This window comes from Pipistrellus hanaki, assembly GCF_964339955.1.
Source record: "Pipistrellus hanaki genome assembly, chromosome: 4".
NCBI classification, from domain to species: Eukaryota; Metazoa; Chordata; class Mammalia; order Chiroptera; family Vespertilionidae; genus Pipistrellus; species Pipistrellus hanaki.
Genome location: NC_140506.1, coordinates 38834834 through 38857271, shown reverse-complemented (window position 1 = coordinate 38857271; position 22438 = coordinate 38834834). Strand labels below are relative to the sequence as shown.

Here is a 22438-nt window from a genome sequence, read left to right as displayed (position 1 = left end):
GATGATGGTCCACACGTTGAGGCTGAAACATGAAAATATCCTGTTTTATAACAGAAGAACCTGTGTGTTGTAGCAGTTAACAGAAGAAGGCAAATCATTTCTTACAATGCAAAAACTGGAATAATCTTAATTGGTGCAGTTAAAATTTTTTAGGATTCTCTCATGTTCTCTGCAACATTTTACAAAATACAGTAACACTAAAGCTCTGAGATGTTTTCTTTTAATATCTGATGTCCTCATGCTGAGGAACATTACTGATTTTAACAGATTTGATTGTTTCACACTTACTTTTTTGTGATAAATGCTACAGACTCCTCTCTCTATGTCAGGCAATTTGTGTAGATGATTTTCTATCTGACCAAACACACTGGATTCAGAATGGAGAACTTCAGACACAGCATCCAGCCGAGCATTGATTTCCCTGGGAGAACAATGAGAGCGGTTATGAGACGTGGGAGCAGTGAGAATGTGGGCATCTCCCACTCTACAGCCCAGCTACAAAGGAAGCTTCTCCACATCACTGGTCCTTTCCTGACCATCCTTCGAATCAAAAAGCAGGTACCGCCCTAAATGTTTGGCTCAGTGGATAGAGCACCTGCCTGCGGACTCCTGGGTCCCAGGTTTGATTTCGGTCAACGGCAGGTATCTTGGTTGCAGGCACATACCCAATGCGGGGTGTGCAGGAGGCAGCTGATTGATGTTTCTCTCTCATCAATGCTTCTAACTCTCTATCCCTCTCCCTTCCTCCCTGTAAAAAAAATCAATAAAATATATTAAATTTAAAAAGCAAGTACCACACAAGAAGGGGCAGAGACAGGCTCATCGGGTTTTCCCTTCCTCCTGGGCAGACGCAGAGAATGCACTTCTCAGCCTCCTCTCAAAATAGGTATGGCCATGTACCCAATATCTAGCCAATGAACGCTGCTAGGAAGGATTACACCACTGCTAGCCATAAAAACCTCCTGGTGTCCACTCTCTCCCCATCTGCCTATTCGACATTGAGCCTAGGGCAACATTGCTGACTCCATCAGCCTGGGTCCACAAATGAAGCAAAAAAAACCTCCAACCTCACATCCACTATCCGCTGGACTTTACATTAACAATAAGTAAATGTCTATTGTATTTACGGCAGATTTATGTGCTACAACTGCTTGCATCACCTTGGCTACTCTAACAGGTCTATGATGGGCAACCAGATTTTCCTGCCTGAAATGACTGACCATCTCAGTCAAAAACAATTCATCCCATTAACCACCTGCTTCCATAGAAGACGTGGTGGTGGTGATTGGTAAACCAATCAACTGTTTGAGTGAACTGAGATTAGGCATATGGAACCCAAGCAAAGACTGGGAGCAGCTACAGAAAACACAGTGAAACATCAAGAGACATGGGAGACCAGGGCCTCAAGATTCCATCTACCAATGTCTACACACTAAGTGATGTATCACTTGGGAAGGAATGAGGAGGCCCATCAACTTAAAATGGAAGCCTGACTAAATGTGTCCTCTATGTAATGTGGCCCACCCAGTCCCTATAAACACACCAAAGGCCTACACCAGGTACATGGCCATATGTGATATTAAAACCTGACATAAGTACACCTATCTAGTGGCTAGCAGGCCCTCAGTAAATGTTGTTTCGAATGAATGAATGAATGAGTAAGCAAATGAAAGAATTAACTGACATTTGGAGGGAAAGAGAGACACCAGCTCCTAAATGCACATTTGTTTATCAAAGTTATGTTGATATCACACACATTCACATGAAAGGGCAAACCTCACATTAGAACCTGCCTAGATGGCTGTTAAATTGAGTACTTTGCAATTAACTGAGTGCTATTATCTTTATTATCTTTATAGCTATCCTGTGAGGCCAGGCCGGCTCCTCATACAGAAACTAATTTCAGGTCTCATTCTGCTCCGTTTTTCTCTGGCTGTAAAACAGGCATTTGTTTAGCATGAGAGAGCAGAACAAGCCAGAGCTCGGTAGACACAGATTGGCTCTTCCATTCTCACTGGGTGGCCTCTTCAATCCACCCATTTCCCTCCATGACACTAGTCTAAGTAAAAGATCACTCCTCAGACTACTAAGACAGCCTCCTGCCTCCCTTCCCACATCCACTTCTGTCCCTTTTTCCAGCCCACTCTCGACACTGTACCCTGAGAGGTATTCCTAGAACCCAAACACGTCATGTCATACCTCTGCTTTAACCTCATCTAACACCTGCCATTAATCTTAGGTCCAAATGCAGAATCCTTAACTGACCTATAACTGATCCCTGCTTACCTCTCAAGTCTCACTTCAGAATACCTATCACTCCTTCCTCTCGCTGTGAACTTCCTTCAACGTCTTGGTCACTCCAAATTATCTAATGTCAGAGCTTTCAAGTTCACTGCTCCCTATAGCTTAGAGTTTCTTTAGCTCTTTCCTACAACCCGCAAGCTCCTAATCATCCTTCCTCTGAGAGGGCTTTCTAGATGCACCAGACAAGACTTAATCCTTTTCCATACCACCCTCTATTTCTTTCCCTAGTGAAAATCATAACTGTATTTGCTCCCTCGCGGTCTCTTCCACTAGACCAGCGGTCGGCAAACTGGGGCTCACGAGCCACATGTGGCTCTTTGGCCCCTTGAGTTTTTAGCAAAGGCCAGCTTAGGAGTACCCTAATTAAGTTAATAACAATGTACCGACCTATATAGTTTAAGTTTAAAAAATTTGGCTCTCAAAAGAAATCTCAATCATTGTACTGTTGATATTTTGTTGACTATTGAGTTTGCCAACCACTGCACTAGATAATAAAGCTCAGTGAGAACAGGGGTCATATCTTCATTCCCACAGTTCTGGGATCACAATATGTGCTCAATAAATGGCTGCTGAATTCAATTCAACTTCAAAGACTACATATAAAGTAAAGCAAGATGAGGTAAAACATAAATAAATGAGAAGTTAAAATTTCTTTGCATAGGATTGTTGTGATAAAATAAATCAATGTTTTACCCTAACATTTACCCGAAATGCTACACAAATATAAAGTTTTACTTTAATAACTCACTCCTGAATAAATGAAAGACGACATCAATTGGAATAGATTAAGATGATGCTACAGATGGTATGAGGACAGATAAAGTAAAGCCATCTGTGAATGTATAAGACAGCTGACAAAGATAGCTACTCTCTCAAAATTTATAAAGGTTGTCTGAGATATGAAAAGATGAAAGCAAAAAAACTTAATAAAAATCCAAATCATATTTATGAAGTCCCAGAACATTCTTAAAAAATAGATATAAAACTGGCCCAAGGACTAAATAGGCAATTCTCTAAAGTGGACATACAGACGGTCAAGAGATATATGAAAAAAATGCTCAAAGTCACTGGTCATCAGAGAGATGCAAATTAAAACAACAATGAGGTATTACCTCACACTTGTCAGAATGGCTACCATCAACAAATCAACAATTGACAAATGCTGGCCAGGATGTAGAAAAAAGGAAATCCAGGTACACTGCTGGTGGGAATGCAGACTGGTTCAGCCATTATGAAAAACGTATGGAGTTTCCTCAAAAAGTTAAATATGGAACTGCCATTTGACCAGTGATCCCATTTCTAGGAATTTTTCCTAAGAAATCTGAAACACCAATCAGAAAGAATATATGCACCCCAATGTTCATAGCAGCACAATTTACAATAGCTGGAGGGGGTTAATGGAGGGAAAAGGAGGACATATGTAATACTTTCAGCAATAATTAAAAAAAAAAAAAAAAAAAGGCAAAACTGTAAATTAAGAATAGAGTTACCATATGACCCAGAAACGCCTCCCCTCCCCCCATTTCTGGGTATCTACTAGAAAAATCTGCAAACACATATTTGTAAAGATATATATACCCCTATGTTTACTGCATTGTTCACGATGGCCAAGACATGGAAACAACCCAAGTGTGTTTTGGTGGATGACTGGATAAAGATGTGGTACATATCTATAACGGAATACTACTCAGCCATAAGGATGAAATATTGCTATTTGTGACAACATGGATGGATCTTGAGAGTATCATGCTCAGTGAAATAAGTCAGACAGAAAAGGACAAGAACCATATGGTTTCACTCATATGTGGGATATAAAATGGAAAGCGACAAATGAACAATCAAATCAAACAAACAAACTCACAGACACAGATAACAGTATGGTGGTTATCAGAGGGACAGGGGGATACGAGAAAATGAAGAGGATAAAGGGGGTCAAATTATATGGTGACAGGAGACTAGACTTTTGGTGTTGAGCACACAATACAATATACAAATGTATATTGTCGACCTAATACATTTAATTTTTTTTTTAAACCATGATACATTCTAAACGAATAAAGACACCTGAGTCATTTCATTCCATATGACAAAAACTACGGACTTGAGGTTCTGGGGATGACAAAGATTGTTTTTTACCACCAAAACCCCAAGGACTAAATGTGGGTGTCACTGGAGTCCTTCACATTTAAAAATGACTGGGTGATGACATTAGAATTTGTGTGGCTGTCACTGAGAAACTCAGTGCGTGACCTACAGCTATTGCCGTTGTAAGGGCATGTGATGGACTCTGTACCTGCTGACTGCTATGCATGGAGATGCCTCTATAATTCTAACATAATATTATTTAGGGGGGAAATTAAAATGCAAACTGCTGAGAAGTTGGTTTTGTCAATCTAATTTCTTGCCCTAAAGACAGCTGAAATAAAATGAATAAATTAAATTCAGACATTAGGACACTGGTCATGCAATATGGCTAAACCAACGACCTAAACAGATTCCTAGTAGAAACATGAATCATAAACCCTCTTCTAGGGCCTAAGATTTACTACCTGGTCTACCTAGCTTCACCTTTCACATACGCCTTGCAATGAGGACTTAAAAAGAATCAGCTGTAGTAGTAGTGGAAGATGGAAGGTGAAAGCGTGATATAAGAAGCTAGGAAGATAAGCAGGGACCTGGTCATGTGAGTAATGCAGACCACATAGTAGCTCTGAGTTTGTACTGAGAGCAATGGGAGCCCATGGCCAACGTTTGAAAGGACAAAACAGCAATAGCAGAAAGACTGATTAGAAAGCCATTTCAGTAATCCAGGGGAGATGTTAATGATCTGAACTGGGTAGAGAATATAGGAATGAAAATACCTCATAGTTTCAAGAGATATTAAGAATGTAAAATTAGCCCAGCTGGCAAGGCTCAGTGGTTGAGCATCGAAAGGTCAGGGCACATGCCTAGGTTTCGGGCTCGATCCCCAATGGGTTGGGTAGTGGTGTGCAGGAGGCAGAGACTCAATGACTTTCTCTCATCGATGATGATTCTATTTCCTCTCTCCCTCTCCCTTCTTCTCTGAAATCACAACACATAACTTATTTATAAAAACTTATGTAGCTTCGTTAAAGTAAAATCCAATCTCAATCATCTAAGAGAATTGTCTGAATCAGTCAGTAAGTGTATGGCATCAAAGAGGTCACTTTATAAAATAAAAGGTGGTGGGAGTGGAAAATCCTCTGAAACTTGAAACATTTGGTCCTGGATTTAAGAATATGAAATTGTCTTGGAAGTTAAAATAAGCTAAAAATGTAAAGAAAACCTTAAGGGATTTAAGAGAATTCATGGATGATTGGCATTAATGGGGTCTTGGAGGACTTTGGAAGACCTGCCTTATATTACTAAGTTCCCTTGTCACCAGTTATTTGTTCTATGATCTCACTAAAGAAGAAATCCTGGTCCTAAACTAACATATGGCTGCCAATGTCGGAGACAGAATGTTAGCCTGGAGGACTGGGACCATTGATGTGATATGCATGGCACCTATGTTAGTTTGGGGGAGGGGAACAAAAAAATGTATAACTGACCCACTGACTTAGTCAGCTGAAGATTTTCTCAGAGAATTTCTTTGGAATAGGTTGTAAGTGCCATTAAGATTTAAACGAATTCTTTTAAAGTGGATTTTGAAGGATTAGAAAGATGAAAGTTTTACAATTATGACTTAAAATAAAAAGGCAAAGGAAAAGGGTTTGTGTTTGTTACTGTCTACATACGTGCCAAGCAGGTTTAAAGTTCACACTTGAAAGCATCAGTGTTCAATGCCTGGCGTACTTATTTTCTCCAGCCTTTCTGGGAGAGCAGGATCCCAAGGGACACATAGTTCAGACGATAAAGAGCATACACCATGGTCTACTGAACTTATCTCAAGTTAATCCTCATTTTAGAAAACAATTTTAATGATAAAAATAAACATTTTTAATTCACATGCAAACTTCTACTAATGAGTCTGTTTCTGATGAATATTTTTTTTAAATATATTTTATTGATTTTTTTTTTTATAGAGAGGGAGAGGGATAGAGAAACATCAATGAGAGAGAAACATCGATCAGCTGTCTCCTGCACACCCTCCACTGGGGATGTGCCCACAACCAAGGTACATGCCCTTGACCGGAATCGAACCTGGGACCCTTCAGTCGGCAGACCGATGCTCTATCCACTGAGCCAAACCAGTTAGGGCTGTTTCTGATGAATATTTTAACCAAGCAAGTAAAATACTAAAAACTGCTATGGATGCTTAGGCAGATACCTTTCCATTACCCAGAATGCAACACCTTTTAGGGGCCATCCGCACACTGCCCGCAGAAGGCCGTCTTGTCTGCTCTTGCCCCACAAGGTATCCTTATAGCATTTGAATACTGAACCCATGTAGATAGTTTCATTTTCAGAATTCTTCTTTATCTAGTCAGCTTTCCTTGTCTGAAGGTCTTTATGGTCAGGAAGGGAAATTGAAATAACCACTAAAAGCTGAAGCAATCTGGTAACCATCATCATCAAAACAATTAAAACTTACTACTACCGTGTTTCCCCAAAAACAAAACCTAGCGCATGGAAAGATAAGACATCCCCTGAAAATAAGACCTAGTGCAACTTTGGGAGAAAAAATTAATATAAGACACTGTCTTATTTTCGGGGAAACAGGGTAACTTAAACCAGCCAATAGGTCTGCTTACCTGAATGTGTTCTGCAGAAATTTAGAGAAAGCTAGCAATAGTAAAGCCATGTTACGAGCCTTAAAGACACTGAAGTCATTAAGGCCCCTGAAAATGGCTATAAGAAGTTAAAAAAAAAATAATAAAAAGTGTCTAGTATCCTTTTTTCAAGATGACTATTTACTAAGCACAGCACAAGATGTAGCCAACAGTGAGGCCATCATGCAGTTTAAAAGAAACGTACACATAAAGCCTCTAGCGCAGTGCTTGGTATGTAGTAAAGGTGCCCCTAGTTACTCATTCTACTGTCCTAAACGTCTTACACCTGACCTCTTTCAGAGTACTGATACTAACTCAGCTCAGGTCCTCAGAACCTCTCCATGTACTTGGTAATTTGCCCCACCACCACCACTTTGTCCCCTCCTACACACAAAACCAGCTCTGACCCTGTCGCTCCCATGTTTAGAATCACTGGATTCACTTCCTCTGGCCACCAACTCCTCAGCCTCGCCTGCAAAGCCCTCTACAAAAGGCAGCACCCCATCTCTTCAACCCCGTTCCTCCTTACCCCCTTCTGCTACTGACGGCCCAAACTAACTCATAACCCACTTTCCCCAACATACTCTATGTCTTCCAATCTGCAAGCACACTCATTCTTGGGGACAAGGAAAAAATCCTCACAATATCTGTGGCCAGATACAAAATACAATCTTCCCCAATTTAAAGTTGTGTTCTTATATGTCACAGTAATTTTGTTTTTAAGGAGGCCAACATACCTTTACTTTCACTACTATATGTAATTTCAGATTAAACACAATCAAAAAATTCCCTTTACCTTAAATTAAGTAGCGGCTGAGTCACCCACTTCTTTAACTTCCGTCTCCCAAATGAAGTTTTAGTATGGTCCAAAACCCAAAATAAACTTCCTTTGCTTTTCATATCAGTCTGAGAAAGACCAGAAAACAAGTTTTATTAACTAGATAATTGTATTGGTACCAAAACTGCTAGGTGACCAGGTGCCCTAGTTATTCTGTGGGTCAACGGAATAACTAGGGCACCATATGTAACAATTTTCAATGTTACATATGCCTGGCATAAAGTGTGGCTCATAACAAGTGTTCATTTAATGTTTGACCAGTGAACATGTGTGTATACATGCACACACACACACAACACAAACATATATATATATATATATATATATATATATATATATATATCAATATATATATATATATATATATATATATATATATATACACACACATACAATATAACAAAAGTATTAATATTTTGCACAGAAAAGAGATAGTCTGTGTTGTTTTTGGTTAACTAAGAATAAATTATTCAGAAATCTCTTTTGAATTATATATTTGTCCTAAGCATCTTAAAAATATAATAATATATCTTACTGCCTTGGGAAATACAATTTGCCTTTGGAAATTCAGTATCTCCCACAGCATCGGAATTACTGTTCTAAAGACCAATGCTTTCACAACAGCACTGAAGGAGTAGAAGGTACTGGAGATAGAAGTGAACTTGCACTGCCCTCCCGGAATTTATCCTGGAAGGGCTTTATTTTAGTCTGTTTTATTAAATCCTTAGTAAAAGTTTACCTATCTATACTTTTCTATTTCAAAGTTGAGTCATAAAAAATTTCACAACTAGTTTTTCAGGAGGTAAGATGGCGGAAGAATAGATGGGCGGATTCTGAGCCCTCTCCCGAAGCAGAAAGAGAGAGCAACTGAGGGTCTTGTGCTGTGAGTGTTTATTGGCAAGCTGGGAGACAGCGAACACCAGAAGAAACTGCTGGGGGGCTGCTGACAGAGGTGCCCCTCACAGGGAAGCACCCACGCGGGCTGTGTCCCTGCCCGGAGCTACCTACCGGCTTGGACGGGGAAACCTCGCCATCTTGAGAGGAAGATAGGATCGTGTCAGAGGCCTGAATATCCACAGCCGCAGCGACCACCAAGCATCTGTGACCCCCAGAACGCGGATCCCAAGCGGCGCGAACACTTGCCCTCACAGGATTGCCCCACTGCTCAGCGAAAAGGTCAGATTTCGCGGGGAGAGGGTGGAGAGCGCTCGCGGCGAAAACAAAAAGCCTGTGCACACAGAGCGCGCTCCCGGAAGCTGGAGGACAGGGGTGGTGATTACAAGTAGAAGCCCCCGCTGTTGGGCGGTTGTCACCCTTGAAAGTGGACGGGGCTCCTAACAGGGGAGATATCTAAAGAGCAACACATTTGGATCCGGCTCGGAGGGATATCGGAGATTTGCGGGAGATTGCAGTTGCTCGGACCTGCCCCCTCCCCCCCTCCATAGTTCCAGCTTCAGAAAGGGCGGAAAAAAAAAAAAAAAAAAAAAAGCTGGAGAGGCTTTAGAGTCTGGGAAGTCAACCTAGAAACACTGCCCCCAGAGGCTAATTCACAAATTGACTCTAGTGTAATAAAAACAAAGCAAAACCCGCCTAAAAATCAGGACTGGATCATAACAATAGAGGAAGCGAATGACCTTCATTACTGCTAATTTTAATTAAATTTTTAAAATTTTATTATTATTTTTTTTTAATTTTTAAATTTTTGTTTTTTACTTTTGTTTTCATTATTTGCAACGTTTACTCAAGAAACTATTTTTTTTCTTTTTCCTCACTGATTTTATCTTGATAATTATTACATTGTATATGTAATCAACATTATTACTACTACTAATTTACCTTTTTCATCTTATTTTCTTTTGTTTATTTTTATTATTTTTATTCCATTTGATTATATATATATATATATATATATATATATATAATTTTTTTTTTTTTTTAATTTCAGGATTACTGTTCTACAGTCTTTATCTATCCTTCTTTCTCCAACGCTTTATTCTATCTCAACGCTACCTTTATGCCCTCACCCTCTTTCCAATCTTTTCCTTTGATACCCTGTTTATCTTAACCCTTTCCTGCTCTAGATTTCCCCCATTCCATCTGTCTACCCCCTCCTAAAATTTCACCCTACTTGTATATATCTAATTTCCAACTACCTGCTCCAAACCCATTCACACCTCCCTCGCAGTTGTCCTGAAAACAAAAAAAAAAAACAAAAAAAACAAAACAGTCTTACTCTCTAACTCTGAAGTTGTATGTTGAATGTTAACTTTACTGAAGTTGTATGCTTTTCTTTTATAAGATTGATTTGCCTATGCTTTTTGTTTGATTGCATGTTTTTGTTAGCTGGGTTCTAGTCACCCTTATTGGTGGTTATTAATATCGCAAACACATTTCGATTCAGTGCCTTGTGTGTTGTACCTGGTTGTGTTGTATTTTGTGCCTTTAAATCAAAGCAGGAGAGAGAGAACTACACAACCAGACACCATAGATCATGGGGAGACCAAAAAACAGCCCGCATATGAAAGAAAAGCAGGCTTCACCAGAAAAGGAAGTAAACGATATAGAGGCAAGCAACCTACCAGAGCAAGAATTCAGAGTAACGATCTTAAGATGGCTAAAAAGAATGGAAGACAAATTTGACAATTTGAGTAAGACCCAAGAGGAAATGAAAAAAACCCAAGAGGAAATGAAGATGACTCAAGATGAAATGAAAAATGACATCGCTACTATGAAGAACTCAATAGATAGCATCAAGAGCAGACTAGAAGAAGCAGAGGATCGCATCAGTGAGCTAGAAGACAAGATGGAAAAAAATACCCAATTAGAGCAGCTTCTAGAAAAAAAAATTAAAAAGCAGGAGGAGAGCCTACGGGAGCTTTGGGACAATGCAAAACAAAACAATATTCGAATAATAGGGGTTCCGGAAGGAAAGAAAACCGAGGTAGACATGGAAAATGTATTTCAAGAAATAATGACAGAAAATTTTCCTGAGATAGAGAAGAAAAAACCCACACAAATCCAAGATGCTCGCAGAGTCCCAAGCAAAATGGATCCCAGAAGACCGACGCCAAGACATATTATAATTAAATTGGCAAACACCAATGACAAAGTTAGAATCTTAAAAGCAGCCAGAGAGAGACAGAAAGTTACATATAAAGGAACCCCCATCAGACTAACAACTGATTTCTCAACAGAAACTTATCAGGCCAGAAGGGAATGGGATGAAATATACAAAGTCATGCAAAGAAAGGGTCTGAATCCAAGAATACTGTACCCAGCAAGACTATCAATCAAAATTGAAGGGGAAATCAGGAGCTTCACAGACAAAAAAAGACTAAAGGAATTTATCTCCACCAAACCAGCAATGCAAGAAATGCTCAAAGGTCTACTGTAAAAATAAATAAATAGGAAGCGAAGAAGGAACACAGGGGTATAGAATAAAAATGGCATCAAATGAGTACCTATCATTAATAACATTAAATGTAAATGGTTTAAATGCTCCAATCAAAAGACATAGGGTAACAGATTGGATAAGAAAACAAGACCCATACATCTGCTGTCTACAAGAAACCCACCTCAGAAAAAGAGATGCACACAGACTGAGGGTGAAGGGATGGAAAAAGGTTTTCCAGGCAAATGGAAATGAAAAGAAAGCTGGGGTAGCAATACTTATATCTGACAAATTAGATCTCAGAGTGAAGGACATAACAAGAGACAATGAAGGCCACTTCATAATACTAAAGGGAGCAATCAAACAAGAAGAAATAACCCTGGTAAATATATATGCACCCAATACGGGAGCACCCAAATACATAAAAAAAACTGCTGGAGGACATTAAGGGAGAGATTAACAGCAATACAATCATAGTAGGAGATTTTAATACCCCACTGTCACCCTTCGACAAATCATCCAAACAAAAAATCAGCAAAGAAATATCAATCCTAAATGACTCACTAGACCAGATGGAATTAATTGACATCTTCAGAACATTCCACAGAATATACATTAAGCCACAGAATATACATTCTTCTCAAATGCACATGGGACATTCTCAAAGATAGACCACATTTTGGGACATAGGCAAAGTCTCTTCAAATTCAAGAAGATAGAAATCATATCAAGCATCTTCTCAGACCATAATGGCATAAAACTGGAAATTAACTACAATAAAAATAATCCAAAGAAATCAAACACATGGAGACTAAACAGCATGCTATTAAACAAGGACTGGGTTACCAGAGAAATCAAGGAAGAAATTAAAAACATCCTGGAAACAAATGACAATGAAAACACAACAATCCAAAATCTATGGGACACAGCAAAAGCAGTTTTGAGAGGGAAGTTCATATCCTTACAAGCCTATTGCAAAAAACTAGAAAAAAGTGTAACAAATGATCTAACTCTACAACTCAAAGAGTTAGAAAAAGAGCAACAAGAAAAGCCCAGTGTAAGTAGAAGGAAGGAAATAACAAAAATCAGAGCACAGATAAACGACATAGAGACCAAAGAAACAATACATAAGATCAACAAAACCAAGAGCTGGTTCTTTGAAAGGATAAACAAGATAGATGGACCTCTAGCCAGACTAACCAAGAAACAAAGAGAGAGGACCCAAATAAACAAAATCAGAAATGAAAGAGGTGAAATAACAACAGACCCCACCGAAATACAACGGATTGTTACAAAATACTATGAACAACTCTACTCCAACAAACTGAACAACCTGGAGGAAATGGACATATTCCTAGAAAAATATAATCTTCCAAAACTCAATCAGGAAGAATCTAAAAATCTCAATAAACCGGTGACTTGGGAAGAAATTGAAACAGTCATCAAAAAGCTTCCAGCAAACAAAAGCCCAGGGCCAGATGGCTTCACAGGAGAGTTTTACCAAACATTCAAGGAAGAACTAAAAACTATCCTCCTCAGACTATTCCAAAAAATCCAAGAGGAAGGAACACTTCCAAATTCCTTCTATGAAGCCAGCATCACCCTAATACCAAAACCAGATAAAGACAACTCAATGAAAGAGAATTACAGACCAATATCCCTCATGAACATAGATGCTAAAATCCTCAACAAAATTCTAGCAAATCGACTCCAGAAGAGCATCACAAAGATCATACACCACGACCAAGTAGGATTTATTCCAGGAATGCAAGGATGGTACAATATCCGCAAATCAATAAACGTGATCCATCACATAAACAAATTGAAAGATAAAAATCATATAGTCATATCAATTGATGCAGAAAAAGCATTCGATAAAATCCAACACCCTTTTCTGATAAAAACTCTTAACAAGGTGGGAGTACAAGGATCATACCTCAACATAATAAAAGCTATATATGATAAACCCACAGCCAACATTATACTCAATGGGCAAAAACTAAAACCATTCCCTCTAAGAACAGGAACAAGACAGGGATGCCCACTCTCGCCACTCCTGTTTGACATAGTACTGGAAGTACTAGCCATTGCAATTAGACAAGAGGAGGAAATAAAAGGCATCCAAATTGGAAAAGAAGAAGTAAAGTTATCCTTATTTGCCGATGACATGATATTGTACATAAAAAACCCAAAAGACTCCATTAAAAAACTAATTGACTTAATAAATGAATTTGGTAATGTAGCAGGATACAAAATTAATGCCAAGAAATCCATGGCTTTTCTATACACCAACAGAGAAACTGCAGAAACAGAGACTAAAAAAGTAATTCCATTTACCATCGCACCAAAAAAATTAAGATACCTAGGAATAACTTTAACTAAGGAAGTAAAGGACCTATATGGGGAAAACTACACGACACTGAAAAAAGAGATAGAGGAAGATGTAAGGAGATGGAAGAACATACCATGTTCATGGATTGGTAGGATCAACATCATCAAAATGTCCATACTTCCTAAAGCAATCTATAGGTTCAATGCACTCCCCATTAAAATACCAACGACATATTTCACCGACCTAGAAAGAACTCTCCAAAAGTTCATTTGGAACAATAAAAGACCCCGAATAGCCACAGCAATCCTGAGAAAGAAGAGTAAAGTAGGAGGGATCTCAATACCAGACTTCAAACTATATTACAAAGCCACTGTTCTCAAAACAGCCTGGTACTGGCACAAGAACAGACATATAGATCAATGGAATCGAATTGAGAACCCAGATATCAACCCAAATCACTATGCTCAACTAATATTTGACAAAGGAGGCACGAATATACAATGGAGTCAAGACAGTTTCTTCAATAAATGGTGTTGGGAAAATTGGACAGACACATGCAAAAGAATGAAACTAGATCACCAACTTACACCATTCACAAAAATAAACTCAAAATGGATACAGGACTTAAACATCAGACGGGAAACCATAAAAATACTAGAAGCATCCACAGGCAGCAAAATCTCAGACGTATGCCAAAAGAACTTCTTCACTGATACTACCCCTAGGGCAATGGAAGCTAAAGAGAAAATAAACAAATGGGACTACATCAAAATAAAAAGCTTTTTTACAGCAAAAGAAACCATCAACAAAACAACAAGAAAGCCCACAGTGTGGGAGAACATATTTGCAAATGATACCACTGATAAAGGTTTAATCTCCAACATCTACAAACAGCTTATACAACTAAATAAAAGGAAGATAAATAATCCAATTAAAAAATGGGCAATGGACCTAAATAGAACATTTTCAAAAGAAGACAGAAGGAAGGCCAAAAGGCACATGAAAACATGCTCAAGGTCACTAATTGTCCGAGAGATGCAAATCAAAACAACAATGCGGTACCATCTCACACCTGTCAGAATGGCCAACATCAACAAATCAACAAACGACAAGTGTTGGCGAGGTTGCGGAGAAAAAGGAACCCTCGTGCACTGCTGGTGGGAATGTAGACTGGTGCAACCACTGTGGAGAACAGTGTGGAGTTTCCTCAAAAAACTGAAAATGGAACTCCCATTTGACCCAGTAATCCCACTTCTAGGAATATATCCCAAGAAACTAGAAACACCAATCAGAAAGGATATATGCACCCCTATGTTCATAGCAGCACAATCTACAATAGCCAGAATTTGGAAACAGCCTAAGTGTCCGTCAGCAGATGATTGGATCCAAAAACTTTGGTACATCTACACAATGGAATACTATGCGGCCATAAAAAATAAGGAATTCTCATCATTTGCAGCAAACTGGATGGAACTGGAGAACATCATGCTGAGTGAAATAAGCCAATCAATGAAAGAGAAACACCACATGACCTCACTCATTTGTGGATAACAAAGAGCATTATAAACTGATGAACCAAAAGATAGATATAGAGACAGTAAATTAACAAGTAGACTGTCAAATTACAGCGGGGAGGGGAGGAAGATCTGGGGGAGATAATAGATCAACCGAAGGACTTTTATACATGCATATAAGTATAACCAATGGACACAAAACTCTGGGGAGGGAGGGGATGTGTGGGAGGGAGGGTGGGGGGCAAAAAAAAAAAAAAATCAATAAAATATATTTAAAAAAAAAAAAAAAAAAAAAAAAAAAAAAATTTCACAACTAACTAGAGATGATGGTTTATCCTAACCAAGGTTTCACTGTATTACAAAAAAAAAAAAAATCTATTAATAGATTAAATCTTGTTTGGAACATAAAATTGCAGTTTTCACCTGAGTGGTTTTATTTTAACTTTTTCCTTTTTTCTTCAAATCATCAAGCAGGAACTTACAGAAAACCTCCCCAATGCACTCAGTTGTGTGATTGACAAAGGTATATTAAGACTTGTTCCCTCCCTCAGGTCACTTAAATCCAAATTTGGGGGGAAAAGACTCATAACTAGGACCCAATGCCACCTGGCAGAAAGAAACTCTAAAAGGTATCACATAAGCTCCCTGGGCCTTAGGAGTGAAGCAGAGCACAGAGCGGCTTCAGGGTCACAGAGGCTGGTCCAATCAGCAACAGCACCACCTAGGAGACAAGAGCCTGACTGGCCCACCTGCAGTGAAGGGTCCCAGGATGAGGACAGAGGATGGGAAATAGGTTCCAGCTGCCTGGCATCACTGGAGAAGCAGGCTCAGGAGAGGGAGGGGTGGGCAAACACAAGTCCTGTTACACCGCTCTCTCCCTCACACTGGCCCCTCCTCATTGCCCCTTCCTTGCTCATCTGTAAGGAAGGCCAAGGCTGAAGTGCAAAGACACGCAGATGTTCATTCTCAGCTTCTGTTCTACAAGGGTTCAAGTCTTGACAATGACAGGATTTTTAAAGGATATTTTGGTTACAGATGATTTTTGCCTTAGGAAATGATTTCAGAACTGACTCCACAGTAGTAGGATTGGAACAGGGAGGATGTGGCAGAATAAGGACAACTTGGGATGCTGGGCTGTGTGTATACACTCTGACTCTCAGCTCTTCTTCATCCAAGAAATGTCCTTTTATTCCTACTACTTCTTTCCTATCATGGAATGTATACAGAGTTGATGAGAAAGACTTGTGGAAGAGATTCTCACTTCTGGATAAATGAAATGAATGACAAAACAAAAATGGGATTGAATGGAAACAAGGTGGACTCTAGTATACACATTTAGTTTGGAAGAGGGAGAAACTAAATTAAAAAATCTAGTTAGTAATATGCAAACCCAGGAGTCAGGAGAATAAATTTGACATTTACTATAATTCACAACAGTAACCAATGCTTCTGAAGAGCTTTAAACCATTTGACTCAAATGGTTCAGTCTCCACTACTTACTCAAACGACTTAAAACTTCTTATTTCTATTACTTTGTTATGATAACATTAATTTTATAACATAACATCTCACATTACCAAGTGCCAATTTAATAATAAACGAAAGCAATAATTTCAATGGCTCCATTATCTTCCTAATTCATCAATAAACAGCAAATAAATGATGAAAATTTGCAAAGGGAATTATTACACGTCTTACAGTCTAATTGAATATCACAGTAACTTGTTTTCTATGCTGCATAAAAAAAATAAAACTGCAAACATTTCAAGAAAAAGTTAAATGTAGAAAATATAATCAAGCAGACAAAACAATCTTCATATGAATTTTCAAAAATGATGTTCTTCCAAATAAATATTTGATACAGAAATTATCAGAATTAGCATGTTACTTCAATCATTAAAAAGGACAGCTCTATAACTTCCTAAGTAACCCCATAGAAGTATTTATTATACTGTATTTAATTCTCCAAAAGGCAGTTCAACAATTATCAACTAATAAATAGATAACAGGACAGGCAGAGCAGTCAATTGAAGACAATATTGTTGCTTTCAACTGTATTCCTAAGAATACTACCTTATTCCAAAATGCTACCTTATTCCAAATTTTGTTTTTCAAAACCATTTGAAACAACTAGCCCTTATGTTTACCTGACCTGATTCTGTAGGATTTCAAGATTCCTTAATGTTGTTCCATTAATTGTCATAAATTCCATTGCACTTGACAACTGTTTAAATTTCCTGTAAAAGAACAAAATATGAATCTTGATGTAAGTGCATAAAGAACTAAGGTAAGCTCTAGAAATATTCCAGTGACTTTATGGCAAAAGTTAGCTCTTTGGTAGAGAATCAAATCAGTAGGAGCTAAAAGAATATTTACTGGATTATTGTCTCCCATTGATGCTGGTGTCATTAAATAGGTTGATGGCAAAATAAGGACAGTTGCTCTCAAACCAAACACAAGAACAAAGAAAGAAAGTAAGTGTTAAAAACCATTTTTTAATATATTTCCAGAAACAGGACTAAACATAGTCTTTTATCATTGCAGAGCATGTGGTGGTGTGGTATCTTCAGGAAACAACTATGCAATTAGCTTAAAAAATATGTCAAGATACTTAAAAACATCCTTCTTATTCATTAGCATGAGATCATCTTGATAAACCCTTGAACGAATTTTAATCAACATTCTGATATATGCAACAAATGTTATTTATTCTCGAATTAACAATGCACACCAATGTGGCTGTTTTAATAGAGTATAAAATTGAAAAAGTTGCAGAAAATATTTCCTTAAGCTCAAAGAATTCATATTCTCCTTATGTACCTGTTACTATTTCAAACTAAATAAGAAGTTCAATAAATTTCAAATAGACTTGAGTATTGAGTTGCAATATGATGAATAAATGTATGCACAATTCCAATTTTGTCTTTACTAGTCTTTCATGTTAAAAAGTATACTAATCAATGCATTACTGATACAGGATTCAATGTCGTTTATAAGCCAGTCAGTCCTTAGACATTTATGTCAATAGCACTTACAGATTTGATGGCCTAAAGGCAAGAAACAGCATGGCAAGGTCACTAAACTATTTGGAGGGAGAGCATGAGTGTTTCCATCATAGCTGTAACAAGATTTAAATAAAACCCAATTTCCGAAGCCAGTTATGGAAACAAGCCCTCATCCAGGAATCTAAAGCCTAAAATCAAAGCCAGCGTTCATTGCAAGATGCCTCCACTTCTAGATGACTCCTCAGCTAAAGCTCCAGTGCCCTGACAAAGAAATAACGTACTGCAAATTAGCAATGTTGCCTAGTAACTGAATGCTGTCCTTTGGCAGTGTAATTCATCTGCGACAGATTTGACCTAGCTTCCAAAGAATGATAACTTGTTAGTAATTTTTAGAGGGAAGTAACTCCAGCACTGATGGGATACCAAATGTATGTAGCCCTTTTCTCCTTCATAAGCAGATAGTCATTCAGTAATGTAATTACAGTAATTTATGTTCTTGGGCTGTCCGCATTAATAGGTTTTTGGCCCGCCTCTGTGGCTCAGAGGCTGAGTATCAACCTATGAACCAGGAGGTCACAGTTCAATTTCCAGTCACGGCACATGCCTGGGTTGCAGGCTCGATCCCCAGTGGGAGGCATACAGGAAGCAGCCGATCAATGATTCTCTCCCATCACTGATGTTTCGATCTCTCCCTCTCTAGCCTTTCTTATCTGAAATAAATAAAAATCTAAAACATAGATCTTAGCTCCTTGGAGGCAAGGATTATTGATATCACATAATTTGTAGCACCTGCAGGGCCTAGCAGAAAGTAGATGCTCAACAAATATTTGCCATCTTCCTATAAGGAAGCCAGTGTGGGTTTGTTTTCATTTGCTCAGAAATGTCTGTGAACACCCAAGGTCAGTAATAAAATGTAAAACATTTTCAGGAAGAAACAATTAGGCAGTGGTTGGCTGTGAAGCTGACAGGTGTTAATACAGCTTTCTGGTAAAAAAAAATCCAAGCTGGAAGCACTAATAGGCTGGACTCAGAGTTGGTATCTAACCAGTGCCCATGTGTTTAGATATGTCATTCCCCTGTTCACAAAAGTTAGGTTTAATCTACACCAGTAACACTTGCACACTTTAATCAGGCAGAGTCTAGAGGGTGCTTAGCTGGCATGAGAGAAAGACTAATCAAGAACCCACAATCCACCAACCCTTCCTTGAAACATCTCGGCCTTTACCTTTATCTCCCGTTAACGTCGGAAGTGTAAAGTAAAATTAGTGGCATTTAAGATGTGTGGACTGTCCAGAAATACTGTCGGTTCAGCTGCCTTCACCTTCACAAGAACTTGTACACCCAACAGTCCATACCCTAAAGAATGGTGTCTTAGGTTTAGGATTCCGAAAGCACCCCGTTCCACCAATCATCTGAGGGTCTTGTCACCTAACGCCAACTAAAACTGAAATCCTGCTCCTCCTACGCCTCAACTGAGCCTTTGAAGGAAGAACATTGAGAAGACAGATTAGAATTTCAAGATGCTCATAGAAGAGTTTGCATGACTGCGCTTTGTACCTGCTTGCTAAAAAGTATCTATATGTGTGGCAGAATTTTGTTTGAACTAACATACAACCTGGGAGAGAGAGGGTTGGGGAGGAGGCTTAAATCCCTCACCTACATATAATTACTGGGCCTCCTACTATCTACCAGTAACTGTGAACCAAACTGGCTTATATTAGCTCTTTTTACTGTGCTTCACAGATCTGCATATACAGTATTAAAAATTGATGGCAAGATCCTTCACCAGCAAATGCTTACGGCTCACTTTAAAATAATACTTGCTGCCCTAGCCTATTTGGCTCAGTGGATAGAGCATCGGCCTGCAGACTGAAGAGTTGCAGGTTCAAAGGGCACATGCCTGGATTGCGGGCTCGATCCCTCGTAGGGGATATACAGAAGGCAGCCTATCAATGATTCTCTCTCATCACTGATGTTTCTCTCTCTCTCCCTCTCCCTTCCTCTCTGAAATCAATAAAGATATATATTTAAAATAATACTTGTTTTACTGCAGTGGTTTGGAACCAAAACCACAGTATCTCTAAGGACTGCCTGTACAGGTTCTTTTTTCATTTAACAGTGTTTTGTGTGTGTATGGAGTGGGGGGAGGTTTTTTTGTTTGTTTGTTTTGGTTTTTGCCATTAGTGAACAAGTTATCTAGACCTCCAAGTAGATGCTGGGAGAAGCAGGGTTTCTTTAAACTTGACATCTGCATTGATTTTTAATAAAAGATCAACCATGGGACAATATTAAACTAAACTGGCCCTATGGAACAATAATTATCAAGCAATTGTAAGAACCAATTTTGCTGCTGGTTTTCCCAAATGTTTGGTTGATAATAGGTTCCGGAGTTGGGGAAAATTTTCCTTATGTCAGTCCTATTTCCACTGGAAATTATACACACTTTTGAACTAAGGGTTGAATCTGCCAACATCCATAGGAATTCAACAATACGATCAATGCTCTGAAATACTAACAAAAAATAAAATTCTGAATTATTTATCCTTTTCGAAGAAGCTAAATTTCATCTGCTTTGAAATGAATCTCATAAATAATTCCTGGCTAGGGTTCCTGCTGTGTGAACCTGGATAGAAATATTATAACTAACATGGGAACATATTTCATTAATATTTAAGACAACAAAAATGCAAAGGATGCTTTTGTTTTCTCAAGTTTTAGAATGGAAAAAAATATACTTGCTTCTAATTTGCCACAGAAATTTAAGACACTATACCATTACTAAACTATTTTTTAAAAATCTTCCTGAATTAGAGAGAGGCAATAAGGGTACAGAACGTATCTGAAAGATCAACCCCCTTCAAAGATCCTATTTAATATATATTTTAAAAATGAAAACAAAGAAAAAAAATCTATCATGTTACATATTAAATCAATAGAGGAAAATAGTTCTCTATGTACAGTTTTCAGAGGTCATACATTTACCATTTACCTAATCTTTGCATATTTAATTTAATTAATATAGATTTAATTTTATAAAATTATTACAAATTTTAATTATTACAAAGTGTGTTCTATTACAACATTTGCTTTACTGTAGATTCACTTCAACTTGATTTGCGATTAAACAAAATAAATATCTCTGCATTCCTAAATGTTTCCAATAAGCATATTAGACAGGCAAATAAAAAGAAAGGCGTATAACGGTTCCCAAAAGACTGCTAGGTTCAATGACTCACTAGAAAGATGCACAGGACTCAGGAAATATTCATTCGGCTCTGATTTATTACAGTGAAAGGACATAAAGCAAAATTTGCTCTATCTAATAAAGCCTCATTTAATCCATCCATAAGAACAATTCCTAAAATGGTTTATTTTCCTCCAAAAGCCTTTGTAAATGCACAAAGACTTTTAAAGAAATGTATGTCAAAATTTTAATGAAATATGCAGCAACCTTTGTGAAAGCATTTGCAAAACAACACAACTGAATGTCCCCCAATCACATGACTCCTAAACTAAATATAATCATACCTGAACTGCTGAGCTTTTAAAGCAATAGGACTTATTTTTAAATAAGAATGAGAACATGCACGTTTTTCCAAAGTAATCCCTTTGAGAGGCTACGTTCTTTTTCCAAGATATAAAAACTGTGGAATTACACTTTGGAAACTACATTCAGAGCCAATTCACATGCCACCTGTAAAACATCATCACTCCCATTTCATTTTTAAGCAAAAAAAATGGTACCAGCTTGATCTTTATTCATTAATCTTGGCTCCCAAGGACATTTTTCTGCAATTTCAAATCAAATCCATACTCCCAGGTTAAAGAATTCCTTCCTTCTCTCTTTTTCATTAATCCTGTATTTACTGACTGCCTACTAAGTGCTGGACATATGTTGGGTGATATACAATGTGAGGGCCTGCATTTTGGACCTCTTTGTGTCTTTATTTTGTCTGGCTCTATGGGAATGAGAGGAAATGGTTACCCAAGAGGCAGATGAGCCACATACTAAGTCCCCAGCAGATCCAGTTCCCTGGCCACTCCCCAACATCACCACCCGATGTAAGTTCAGCTGCACTCCATCTATCAAGTCAGGTAATTTTTAAATAAGCTATTTTAATTTTAGTACAAATAAACATTTTAGTATTCTTTTTACCTGGAATTACATATAAGGAGGGCACAATAATGTTTTCAGATCCAAATTTATCTACTTCTATACACAGGAGAGCCTGATTTTAGAAAAAGTCAGTTTTCTTATTTCAATAGTAATACTTCATTGCTGGTGATGTAGAGAGAAAAACTAATTTTTTTATTTTTTTAT

The 22438-nt window shown here is 38.0% G+C and overlaps 1 protein-coding gene across 1 annotated transcript in view; it reads right to left on the bottom strand.

The window, feature by feature from the left end:
* Positions 1–22438, bottom strand: part of MSH3 (mutS homolog 3) — a 123170-nt gene that overhangs the window by 57485 nt on the left and 43247 nt on the right. Inside the window, exons 11-13 of the mRNA XM_084881302.1 lie at positions 17265–17349; positions 7834–7943; positions 289–421 (exon numbers count right to left, since the gene is read on the bottom strand). Coding sequence (XP_084737428.1) covers positions 289–421; positions 7834–7943; positions 17265–17349 — 328 coding nt within the window. The remainder of the gene's footprint in view (positions 1–288; positions 422–7833; positions 7944–17264; positions 17350–22438) is intronic.